Source organism: Nothobranchius furzeri, chromosome 16 (genome assembly GCF_043380555.1).
Source record: "Nothobranchius furzeri strain GRZ-AD chromosome 16, NfurGRZ-RIMD1, whole genome shotgun sequence".
Lineage (NCBI taxonomy): Eukaryota > Metazoa > Chordata > Actinopteri > Cyprinodontiformes > Nothobranchiidae > Nothobranchius > Nothobranchius furzeri.
The window spans coordinates 47433710-47446863 of NC_091756.1; the positions used below are offsets into that span (position 1 = coordinate 47433710).

Here is a 13154-nt window from a genome sequence, read left to right on the forward strand (position 1 = left end):
TCCTTAATGTTTGATGTTGGGATTTTGATGAGTCAGTGTTAAGATCTACAGATGTGCTGGTTTCCTCTGGGACATTACTCACAGACTCTTCCTGCTAGGACCTGGTTTGTTGATCCAATTCTTCTCGTGGATGGAAGTTGGATTCATCACAGTTTATATCCGCAGCTGATTTTATAATGAGACCAGCAGGTGAGGTGTTTGTTACTCATGATTTTTATCTTGAGAGGCGTTATATAAAAAAAGTTTCTTCTTCTATACATGTCCCAGGATCCAAGACCTTTCTCAGTGTGGTGAAAGCCTGACTGATAACACCTTTGCCTTCTTCTGAACTTGTTCCTTCCATGAGAGAGACATGTCATCGGTGTCCTCAGCTGTAAAACTGTGGGTTCTGGTAACCTGCCTTTATTTCATGTGCTGCTGTCACATAAGAGCTGGTACCATCTTTGGGAAGATGCTCCTTGGTGATTAAAGTCTTATCAACTGGATCCTAATGAAGCACCCTCTTTAGAAGGTCTATGAATGCTTTTAGGTCTTCAACTTGACTGGAATCATCCATTTCTGTTGACACGTCTGATGGTGTCACAAACTGGACGGCTCTATTTAATCTCATTGTTGTCCATTCAAACTTTGAAAGTCCAGAATAGAGCCGACCCACTATGCTCCAGGGTAAAAAAGCATTCTGCTTCATTCCCCACATCTAGTAAACTTTTGTCAGGCTGACCAAGGAGCTTCTCCAGGACCCTGACGTTTTCATAACATCTATATATAGGAAATAAATGCCGGCCTAGAAACAAAAAATGCCAATGTGCAGCCGAAACCAAACATGTTCACACTTTCGTACTTTTGAACACCCAAGTGGAGCTCTGGTGCTCTGTAGCCCATAGGCTGAAACCATACTGTGATAACTGCTGTTTTACAAGCACGTCCAAAATTGCTCAACTTCGCTAGGGAATTACGATCAACAAGCATAATGTCTGATTTTTTTATCCGTGTGGGAGACGCTGATGCTTTTCAGTGCACTGAGAGCTACATGCATTCATTGTGCAATTGCTTGGATCTCCGCCACACTGGGAGGGACCACTCAAGCTTGCCAAGTAGATTGTACAAGCTCAAACAGTTCAAAGAGAAGGCAAAAGCTGCCTTTGAAGGTAAAACTTTTATAAAACCTGATCAAATTGTTTTTGTCAGGGTCAAGCGGATTAACTGCTTGTTTTTTGTCACAAGTTTTAGTGCAACTATGTGACTTGTTCCCACTTTTGTACATTTAGCAGCTTCTCCCAATGAGCCAGATCTCAGTACTTCTATCGTGTAACGGCCCCCTTTTCTAAATTGAAAGTTGGTTCTTCCACTGGATCATCTTCCACAGGCCAAACACTTTCTGATTTGATGTATTGGCTTTCTCCTATGATTGCATTTGCTGATGTCCCATAAGAGCTGTTTTCATAGTAGTTTATCAAAAGTGTCCAAATTAGATGAGGTGGTCTGGCATCGTTTAGAAAACGTGTGCAAAATTCTGGATTGGGTTATATTGAGTTTACTACGGTGATGCTTTTTTATGGACCAAACAAAAAACAGAATAAAATTACTCTGTTTTGCACAAATCAGCAAAATAAACCGACATGCAGAGCGTGTTTCAGTTTATAACCATTTATAAATATGTTCTTTTTTTCCAGTACATAGGTTCGGCTGTACAGATTACAATCACTTATCATGAGATAAAAACACATTCTTTTTTATCGTTTTTAATGAAACTTTTTATCACAGCGATTCGAAAGCTCACATTTACAGACAAGAGAACTCTGCTCAGCAAGCAAATACATTAAAATAAAGTAAAATAAAATAACCTTTTTGTCTGGTGGGGTTGAAGGAAAATGGTAAGGATAGTTCAGGTATGTCAGTAGTCTCCTTATCCTTATCCCAACACCGTCACACACCAGTGACACTGCTATACAGGTTTGAAAGAATAGAACATGCATCAGACTATTTACAGCAAACTAATATACAAGTACAGCTGGAAACCAGACACTCCCACAACTGAAAAAGTCCAGTTTAAATGAAGTATGATACAGTTTCTACCTTCATTATTTTTTGTAACGTACAGCATCTCTCTGGTAGCAGGTGAAACAGGATAAACAGGAGGCAGCTGTTCGTAGATATTCTTCATCTGACATCCAAAATAAAACCGTTTCAGACAAATAGTCTATAACCTCTCCCACATTTACAATTAACTTGAATATTCTCATTATTTCACACCACTATGACACAAACTCCAAACATGGAGCTTTTGGATACTGTAATACCAGTCTTTGTAGTTTATTATTTACTTTTGTTGCACTAATTTAGTCGTATTTTCTAGAGAGGTTGATTTGAACATATATATATATACTGTGTGTGTGTGTGTGTGTGTGTGTGTATATATATATATATATATATATATATATATATATATATATATATATATATATATATATACACACACACACACACGTGTGTGTGCATTTATTACATGAAATATGACCGGCCTTTCAGAACAGACACACTCAACAATCTGAGCTGGACGGAGTGGAATATCTAAACCAATATTTACAGCTTGTGCTAGAAAGTTTTTACATCATCGCCGGTTTAAAAACATCAGTTTCACCTCATTCATCACCACATTGCAAATACAATAATGGTTTCTATGATAGTCTGGATCCAACTGATCAGAGAGCTGACCCGATACACACACACACATGCACACACATTTCTTCCAAATTCAGCGAACAACCAAGAAGATAAAGTGCACTCTTAGTTGAGAATGTAGCGGGTACCGTTGGTGCAGAAAGGGTCAAATTAAAAAGATGCAGAACAAAAAAAATGGGGGAGGAGAGGAGATGTTTACCAGGGAGGGATGCATTTGCTTGCTTGTAGCTGCTGAGTACTAACCCGTCACCAGCTCGAAGGAGGGACAGAGACAAACTTTGACACCTGCAACAACATTTTTTAGTCATCAATAATCCGTGTCACACAAAGGACATTTTTTATATCCTACAGGGACAATTTTATTGCCCTTAGGACCTTTTTTGGTGCCTTCGGCAAAACTAGAACCCCTAATGAATAATAATATTAGTTAACACTGTGTTGAGCAGTCGGTACTCTAACAAGCACAAAATGTTTTATCAGACACAAACTGAAAGGTTTAAAATGTAATTTTGAGCTCTAACATTTTAAACAATGTTCCAAAAGGTGAACGACATCTTTGCATTGTGAGGTTGTCCAATACTGACTTAGTGTCTTTGGATTTTAATAGAAATTGCGCAACATGTCTAACAGGAAAAAGATGTTTACGCTAGATCAGATTATTTTTAAAGTTGTTTTTATAGATATTTCTTGTAAAGGCATCTATCGATCACATTTTCTCTCCGTATATGTATACATAAATATATACATATAATTAAATATGTCATATAATGTAACTTAACCCATAGCTCCAATGAAAAATAATCTTATATTTGAACCTCAGCTATCTTGTAATGTTGCTGTTGGACAAATTGATTATAGGTTTTATAGGTAGGTTTATATTAAATAAAAAAATGTTGATACTTAAAAAAATCTGAGGAAGACTTTGGTCTACTTACATTTTGCATTTAATGAACATTTGTAATAAGAATGATTTTTCTTCAAACACATAAGCTATTTTTGCTTTGCAGATCTTAAGGTCAAAACAAAACAGGTCATTTGAAAACATTACAGATGAGAAATATAAATGAAAGTGTATGTATCTGATCGTGTTTAGCCATTTTAACAAAAATTAATCATTAAACAAAAATAATCTGCAGGTTAATGCAATTTCTTGCATTACAGGACAAGAAATCCTTTTATTTCTATGAATCAGAGGTAATTGTGTCAGTCAAAGTCTGCCCTTGTCCCTCATGCTTCACACTGGCTGATTTTCCATTTCCACATGACTAGCAGTGTGACACAGTAGCAGGGTTAACAGAATAAATGCAAACTATGCTTCCTTTTCTATGTACAATATATAACTTAATTATAAATATTGTCATTTTCTTTATGTGTTTGAGCCATTTGTATTTTCTGAGCAATGTACAGTATCGAACAGCTAATATTGTAGTTTTTTGAATAGCCTACGTAGCAACCTCGGTTAAGAGCACATTTTGAAAGAACAGAAGATGAAGAAAGAGTCCGTGATGAGTCTGATGAGTAGCGCACTCACTCATACTGTCCCATCTGCATGTAACTTTGTGCCACTTGACATTTTGGAAGTGCACTGGTCTTTGATTAAGAATGAGATCAGAAACCTTCTGTTGTTCAGCCTTTGTGCAGATTACGGAACAATCCCTTTCACCTAAGATCACGTCAAACAGCCTGAATGTCATTTGTGGTTTTCCTGACTGGAGTTGTCTCTTAAGAGTTCTTTTGGATGAGTTTGGTAATGCCACATACATAAATCACATGTTTGCCTCTTCAGATAAATACCGTTTCACTCTCTCTTCCACTAGCATGCCTAATCAAACTATCCAATCACAACTGGGCCATCACACATTCGACTCCACAAACGGTCTCTTTGGTTTGATGGGGGAGGTGGGGCCTTGGGTCCGGGAGTCACGTGACAGCTGGCGGTACATGTTGTCCTGGTAAGCTTGCGCAACAGGAAGAGTCCTTGCCACCTTTACATCAGGATAGGTGGGCACCTGGCTGACCCGCTCCAGAATATCACCACTGCCACGAGAGCCATTGGCCAGCTTGCCCAGCGAGGGGGTCTGGGTCTGGGAGTAATAGTCCTCCTCCAGCAGGTGTCCATTTTGAGCATTGTTGGTCTTGTTGTAGTAGGCGATATTACCGAGAGAGGCTGGGGGGCTGTAGGTGGAGCCTTGCTGGACCAGCTGGCCGGGCGAAGTTGGGCTGATAGCAGAATCCATAGATGTCATGGGCCTGGGCCGCGTTGGTTGATGTAGGTACTGCTGAGTCCGAGCTGTCTTGTCTATGATCCCCATGAAAGGCGTGTTCCTAGAGCGGGTTGTCTCCCCCTGATACAGTCCTCCACCGCTCTGGGAGGGGGAGATTGGTGAGATGTCATCACAGGTGCGCTCATATGTGGCTTGCAGCGGGATCTCCATCTGCTGAATGGATGAGGAAGGCCTAAAACCTGGAGCTAGATTGGAAGTGGATCCAGTTGAGATGTTGTTGCTGGAGGGGGAGAATCGCAGGCCTACGCTCTGAGAATGGATGAGAGGCCTGGGGGTGGGTACATGCTGTTTCAGCTCGGTGGTATTAGCACTCACGGGGCGTCTCACCATATGTGGGATCTCAGGAGAGCCCAGCTGGCAGGGAGGCATGGCGTTGGCACGCTCCAGTACGTGTTCAGAAACTGGGTAGTAGGCGGCTGACTGACTGCGGCTTATCTGAGGTGTCTGGCTGTAACGAATGCCTCCCGGACCCCCGCTGCTGGCGCGGTAGGCAGAGGAGGGGCGCTGGGGTAGCTCATCTTTCAACAGGTTCGACTCCATAACCCCTCCTCGGCCACCGTGCTGACAGAGGGCCCCAGAGCTGAGGCTGGCCTGAACCTGGGACATAGATCGCCCGTCCAGGGACGGCTGGTACACTAAGCGGCTCTCCACGTCTATTGACCCCCCCTGAAAGCGACCACCAATGGAGTGGCTCATCTGGCTGCCAAAGCTATTGTTGCCCATGACATTGCTAGGCTGGTTTGTGCGGACTATTTGGGCTATAGAAGGTTGGAGACGAAGACCTTGGGCTTGGTGGTGCTGGGAAGATAAAGAAGGCTGTGAGTTCAGCTGGAATGAACGCTGGCTGCTCATCTTAGAAAGCGGAGATTTGGGTCGGCCAGGGAGCTGCTCCGTCTGGTAGCGCACAGGTGATCCTGACTGGGATCGGTACAAACACACACTTTCTAACGGTGGACTGGATCTGTACTGAGCAGCACGACGTAACGGTGAAGGCGGTGGGCTCTGGTGGTCCATCCCCTGACCCCCGGTGCCCATGGGTGGGGGGCTGAAGCGGTAGGATGGCTGGTGCACTGGGGAGGTGTGAGGTGGACTATGGCGATAGTGGGAGTTTTGATGAGTTGGAGAAAGAGATGGTGATGTGGGCTGATACGAGCCCCGAGTTGGGGAGGACATGGAGGAGGAGGTAGGGAGGTATTCGTAGGGCTGTCCCATGGGCGAACCCCCTGCTAAATAAATCTGATCTGGGTGTGTGGGGGAGAGAGGAGGGGACTGAATTATCGGAAGACTGGATGGATTGGTGAGAGAGTCTGGAGGCGGCAGAGCCATCGACATGGCCTCCAGCTCCTGCTCCAGGTAGTCCTCGTCCTCAAACAGATCCTGGACAGGCTCCATGTCCTCCAGACGAGGCTCGGGGGGAGGAGGGAGAGGCATGGACAACGAAAGGGACTCCTCCTCTTCTGCGGGAGGTGTAGGAGGAGGTGAGGGTGGAGGCTCCAGCTCCAGGTCCTGCTGCTGGTGCTCATCCTGGTTGAGCTGATGATATTCCTCCTCCACCCTCTGGAGCAGCCGCTGGATTTCTCTGTTGTTGGGGCAAAGCTGCATGGCTTCATTCAGGTCCTCTAAGGCTTCAGGGAATTGTCTGGAAATTGGAAAATTGTGTTATTTTCAGGGAAAATGTTGGGAAACACATGCAGATTGTGATGATTTAATAAATTTACAAAGCTGAGGAGGAGTAGGTAGATTATTGATCTTCAGAGGTAAAAGGGAGGTACCTGCTGCTACGTTTGGCGCGTGCCCTGGCATAATACGCCTCATATGATTTTGGTTTTAGTTCCAGAGCCTTGGTAGCAAATTCCTCAGCCATCCCAAAGTCCTACACAGCCAAATGCATGGTTTACATCAACATGACAACTTAAACGTAAAATACAGCCTCAGAAGGTAAAGCAGAATGAGGTATTTTGTTACTTGCCAATATCTTCATGACTTACATTCATTTTCCTCCGACATCGAGACAAGTTGAGAAAAAGTGACACTTTGAGTTCCCTGAACGTCTTGAGGTCCTCGCTAAAGCCTTCGCGTGGAAACTTTTTGAGAGCATACTGGTAACGCTGTGCAGCCTCCTTCACCTTTCCCTTCTGTTGGAGAAAAATCACACAAAAGAAATTCAGGTTTTCTCTTTTATTCTCTGCAAAAGAAGTTCAACCTGAGATGTTAATAAAAACCGAGAGCATTGCTGAAAGCTGCATTCCAGAGTTTCCCTGTCAGGAATTAGGTATGATTGTTTTAGAAATCCATAAAAGTGGTAGTCTGACCTTATACACTGATGTAGAGGAGGCAACGTGTCAAATGTTGCTGCTAAGCCTGCCACCCCATCCCATAGAACCCCATTCAATTTGAATTGAGGGTCGCTCAGCATTAGCAATAGCGTAGTACATCTGCTTAAGTACAGATGTCAATCACAGAGCTACCTAGACTGACAGAGTTTTGCGACATTTCCTATGAATAAGTCTGTAAAAAAAGATAAGTTATAAAATGCATATATAAACTGGGTAGTAGGCGGCTGACATACACACACACACACATATATATATATATATATATATATATATTTACACACACACACACACACACACACACACACACACACACACACACACACACACACACACACACACACACACACACACACACACACACATATATATAAATAAATATATATATATAAATATATATATATATAAATATATATATTTACACATAGTTGTATATTTACATAAATATATGGTTGTATATATACACACATATATATATATGGCTATACACACACACGCGCACACACGCACACACACACACACACACACACACACACACACACACATAAATGTACATTTCTGTTTTAATTTTCACATAGAATGCATGTCTCTACATGTACGTGCCTGTATGTTGTGTACATAGTACAGGTATATGGACGATTGTATACTTGAGTATATGTAAATGTGTATTTATGTTTATGTGTGTATATTTATAGAAATTCTAATCAGTGGAAACTAAGGAGTGGTTTAGGGCAGGATATCATTAGCTTATTTTAATTCGTCATGCTCCCTCTCAAACAAGATTACTAGCTTTTTAAATTTTTGTGTGGGATTATTTTATAACCGGAAAAAAAAAACTACAAATACAAACAGAACCTGAATGAGTGTCGACTAGATTTCAAGTGATGTAAACATATTTATGTCAGAGGATTTGCAGCTTTGAGAGGTTAAGACCTTATAGTGAGGCGTGGAGCTAAAAGGTCAAACATTTTAGATTTATTTTCTATAAGAAAATGTGGAGATAAAAATAAAGTTTAATTAACTAATCTGATTATGTCCTGTTTTTATAGAAAGAGAAGCTAAAAAGATAGACTGCAGACTAACAACTAGAAAATGGTTAATAGATTATTATCTGTTTCAGTATTGTGCAAAAAAATAATTATTATTTAAGCAATTTTTATATTTCCTCTGATTTATTTAATTTACCAACTTAATTTGATGTGGTTACATGACAATTTTGTCAAGTTTAAGGATCATTTAAGACAGATTTCATCCAACTTCCATTCTATTGTAGTGTAATTACAAGCTGTCACTCAGCTATTTGACTTTTATGAACAAGATAATCTATTATTAAAGTGATTATAATGGGATGTGTGGAGGTTTGGATGTTCTTTTTATCTGAGGAAGTTATAGGCTGTGAATCAGATGAGGAACAAAAGCAAGATTTTCTAAGTAAATGTTTGTGTTAACATGACTTGAGTCAGAGAGGAAGGAGCGTGTTTTACTGTTACTAGCGATAAAATATCTTTAAAGGAACTGTATCATGCCATTTTACACCTTCCAGAGAAATGGTAGGCATAATAAATATTACCGTTGGCACTATTGAAATGTCATATTTTATTGAATATAAGTTATTTTTGTGGGCCATTCCTTCAACACAGAAATGAGGCGCTTGCATACAACGAATCCCTGGTTCCTCTGTGTGAGTTACACAATAATACACCGTTGCAGAACTGGAGACGGCATTTTCACACCATTATTTCCCAATCACAGAATGCCCTTTCTCAGGCAAAAATCCATTTTTGGGTTCTAGGCTTTATTTAAAGTGCAGACTAGATAAGAAAGAAATTACTTCTTCATATCTGTGGAGATTGTACAGCCCTGCTAGCTACACGGAGAGACTGGGTGTGAGTGTTTACAGTCCAGGGGAGTACGGATCCTGACTGGAGACTTCCTGCTGGGGGTGGAGCAATTTGTGTTGACACAGCAGCAACTGTATCCAGCCTATTGCAATAGCTTAGCAAACATTTGCAGAGCTGAAGGGAAGGAGCAGCTGAGACAGGAAAATGCATCTGTGAAGCCATAAAACGCTTTGGACAGCTGAGACAGGAAGCCAAAAACTGCTTTGGGGTGTTTTTTATTTTTTAGGAAATAACAATAAAACATGGTCAGAAGCTCCAAAAGCGATATAGGACCCTTTAAAGATACACAGAATGAAAAGACCCTGTGCACGATAGCAAACGCTAGTTCTGGTTAATGAACTCCGGAGAGCGGTGGTACTTCCTGTCCCCTTTACAGTGATGTCAACATGGATGGTGCATGCAGTGAACTGTAATTTTCCAGATCCTTTGGGAATTTGCTGAAAATATCAGTCGATGACGTTCATCCTATTGTCGACACGTTTTCATCTGCTCCACAAAGCAAACGAGAAAAGGGATTCAAATTGGGCATATCCCAGTATGTGCACAACTATGAAGGTGAGTACACAACCCAACTATGGTAACTAGTGCAAACTTGACTAAAAGCAGCATGACAAACACGTTTTATTATTATTAAATGGTAACAACAGGGTTTTTTATTTTTTGCCACCTGGACCTTATTTCTACTATGCAATAGGTTCATTTACTCACCCGGAAATTTTGGTGCAATTTGGAGTCCGAGAAATATTCTTTGATCGGCATAGGTCCATAATGAGAGTTGTGGCAGCAGTGCAGCCTCTAAATAAGGCATTATTTGCCACTAAAGTCCTTCATTTCGCCAATGATTTGGTATGAATCACTAGCACTATTCCCATTAGTTCGGAGCGTCTAGGATGTGCTTTGTTGTTATTATCTGAGGTCCTTTACAGATGTTTAGGGACACTTCAATTTCAATGATGTCACGGCCGTTTACTAATTATTATTAGTTTTTTATTTATTATTTAGCCTTATTTAGAGGCTGCATTTCTACCCCAAAATCTCTAATTATATGAATACATGCGAATAAATGGGTAGAAACACAAAATTAGATGCCCTGCTATTCTCTGGCTCTCTCTCTCTCTCTCTCTCTCTCTGGCGCTCTCTCTCTGGCTCTCTCTCTCTCTCTCTCTCTCTCTCTCTCTCTCTGGCGCTCTCTCTCTCTCTCTCTCTCTGGCGCTCTCTCTCTCTCTCTCTCTCTGGCGCTCTCTCTCTCTCTCTCTCTCTCTCTCTCTCTCTCTCTCTCTCTCTCTCTCTCTCTCTCTCTCTCTCTCTCTCTCTCTCTCTCTCTCTCTCTCTCTCTCTCTCTCTCTCTCTCTCTCTCTCTCTCTCTCTCTCTCTCTCTCTCTCTCTCTCTCTCTCTCTCTCTCTCTCTCTCTCTCTCTCTCTCTCTCTCTCTCTCTCTCTCTCTCTCTCTCTCTCTCTCTCTCATCAGGAGACACAGAGATGTACAGCTGTGTATCACCAGCGTAACTGTGGAAATTCACCCCGTGTATCCTGATGACACTGCCAAGAGGGAGCATATAAAGGTTGAAAAGCACTCGGCCTAAAATTGAACCTTGGGGCAGAGCAGCAGCAGAGCCTCACGGAGCTCTGGAAGGATCAACCTCCTGTTCAGATGTGCCAAAATCCAACACCTTAAACCTTCTTACGTGAATGATCCAAGGATGGAAAACACTGTAAACATTAATGTTTCATTTATAGTTCCTGAATCTTAAAGCCTGCTCTCTGACCTTGTAGAAGCTGTCCCCCTCCTCGATGAGTTTGCTGAGTAGGATGATCATGATGTCGGGTTTGGAGGTGGCCATGGCCCACGTGGCTGGACCTGAACAATACAGGTAAAAACAGACAAAATACAAAACGAAAACAGTGAGGATGGCGCCGAGCGAAGAGCAGGAGGGTTTAAGGTAAGGAAGGGTCCACTTGAGACACGCCACACACAACAGTAATAACAGGAATGAGGACAACAGCCAAAATGAGTGAATGGAAGAGAGAAAACAGGCAGTCTAATGTGGAGAAAAGATAAAACACCTCAGCTCTGACACCCCGCCGTGACATCAGGCCTGGGTCAAATACTGATCACTAATCCAGTGGGAAGCAGCATCAAAACCATGAGCCAATCTGAACTGTGCAAAAACAAACTATTATAATAAAATGATGCACCAAATATCAGGATTTGACCCAAGCAAACCTCATACTAATGCACTGAACAGAATAAATTTATATGAAATAACTCATGGTTTTTTGTTTCAAATCAAAATACACAATTTGTGTTTAATCAAAAGCTACAGTTAAGTTTACCTAACATGGTCAGGAGCTCATAAATATGATGTGTGGGGGGAAAAGTCAAACACGTGTAAACACGTAACACCACGGAGATAAAAATTCCACAAAGAGGAAAAATAAACAGGAAGGGGCAAGCAGGAGGGATGTGACGAGGTCCTGTGAGCTGCTGGTGGAGACTGGGGGCTGCTGGCCGGCCTAGGCGAGTCTGGTGGATGAACGATGGAGGTTACTGTGGTGGCGGGGGTGCACAGGAGGGGCAATTACAAATACATGCTTCTAAATCTTGTTCACACATGTGTGACTGAGGACTTCTGTCATGCATCTGCAGGATGGAACACATCAATACCATGTCACAGGCTGGGAGACTTCGGCATGCCATCGTCGATTTTATATAAATATATATGAACGTTAGCATCTACCTCTAGACAATCCCGACCGCATCACTGTCACTGCTAATACCTGTGCGTGTTATTATTTGTCAGTTTGAGAAGGAAGCTAAGCTGGCCTGCCGACACTTAAGAGACGACATAGACAACACAGAAAGAGGAGATAGAGCTGTCAAAATGCCTGGTAGGGTGAGAAGTCGACAGCCTCGGCTTTACCTCGGGGCCGACTGGGCAGCGTCTGACATCCTGGTGCCGGTGAGAGAGGCAGTGGGTTGGAAGCAAGAGTGAGGTGAGGCGAGGTGAGGGAAGGGAAGGGAGGGCGAGTGGAAGGACAGAGTGGGTGAATACCAGAGGAGACAGGGGTGTGGGAGTGCATAACAGCAAGAGGAGAGCGATTCAGAGACAGGAGGAGAGTAAAAGATAAAGAGAGGTGGTGGTGGTGGTGAAGGAGAAGTGAGAAAAGGAACACAAGCAGCAGTGAGAAGCGAAGTGCCTCGGCAAAAAAAACAAAACAAAAAAACAACAACAAAAAAACCCAACTAAAAAACAGAAAGAAACACCTCAAAAGCTAATAACAACCCGTCTCTGAGCAACTGCAGAGGATTGGAGGAGGAGGATGTGACTGAGAGAGACAAACAAGAGGCACTGAGAGAAAATGACAGAAAGAGAGAAAGAAAAGAGAAACACAGTGGTACAACTGTATAATAAAAAGAAACACATCAGAGCCGTAAATAGCAGAGCAGCACAGTGCAGCAGTAAGGGGCAGATGACACACAGCAGCAGGGAGGGGTTTATGCTACATGGAGACAAAAACCTGAATCCTGCACGAAAAACAGCTCTGCAGCAACTCAGGAGTCACCCTGGGTGGCTTTTTCATGCAGCCCATTCCTGAGCTGATGCAAGATCTGATTTCAAAGCCTTTTGTTTCATTTAAATAAACTAATATAAATATCCTGCATTTACGATGCGTTTAACAACAATCTGTCGACCTGCTCTCACCTATCTTGGCTCCTTTCTTGAGTAGAGCAACCACCACCGATGTGTTCCTGCAGCCCACCGCTCGGTCCAGGGGACGCATCCCACTGTAGTCAACGTGCTCTATCATGGCGCCGTGGTCAACCAAGAACTGGACCTGAAACGACCCAAAACCAATCGCGATGAGGCCACTGTCTCCTAAAGGGAGATTTTGGTCATTTTGAAGTGTTTTTATGTGTAAAAGTTATAAATAATTGCTATCTTGGCCATTGT

The 13154-nt window shown here is 42.4% G+C and overlaps 1 protein-coding gene across 15 annotated transcripts in view; it reads right to left on the reverse strand.

Moving 5' to 3' along the window:
* Positions 1-1631: 1631 nt before the first annotated feature.
* tanc2b (tetratricopeptide repeat, ankyrin repeat and coiled-coil containing 2b) overlaps positions 1632-13154 on the reverse strand; it is a 245556-nt gene continuing 234033 nt past the window's right edge. For 13 of the 15 annotated variants that reach the window (XM_070545727.1, XM_070545731.1, XM_070545732.1 and 10 more), the window contains 6 exons: positions 12906-13038; positions 12123-12152; positions 10968-11059; positions 6956-7102; positions 6740-6840; positions 1632-6606 (listed from right to left, as the gene is read on the reverse strand). In XM_070545727.1, coding sequence (XP_070401828.1) covers positions 4536-6606; positions 6740-6840; positions 6956-7102; positions 10968-11059; positions 12123-12152; positions 12906-13038 — 2574 coding nt within the window. In that variant the 3' untranslated portion in view covers positions 1632-4535. The remainder of the gene's footprint in view (positions 6607-6739; positions 6841-6955; positions 7103-10967; positions 11060-12122; positions 12153-12905; positions 13039-13154) is intronic. The other 2 variants (XM_070545730.1, XM_070545728.1) reach the window with 1 other exon arrangement.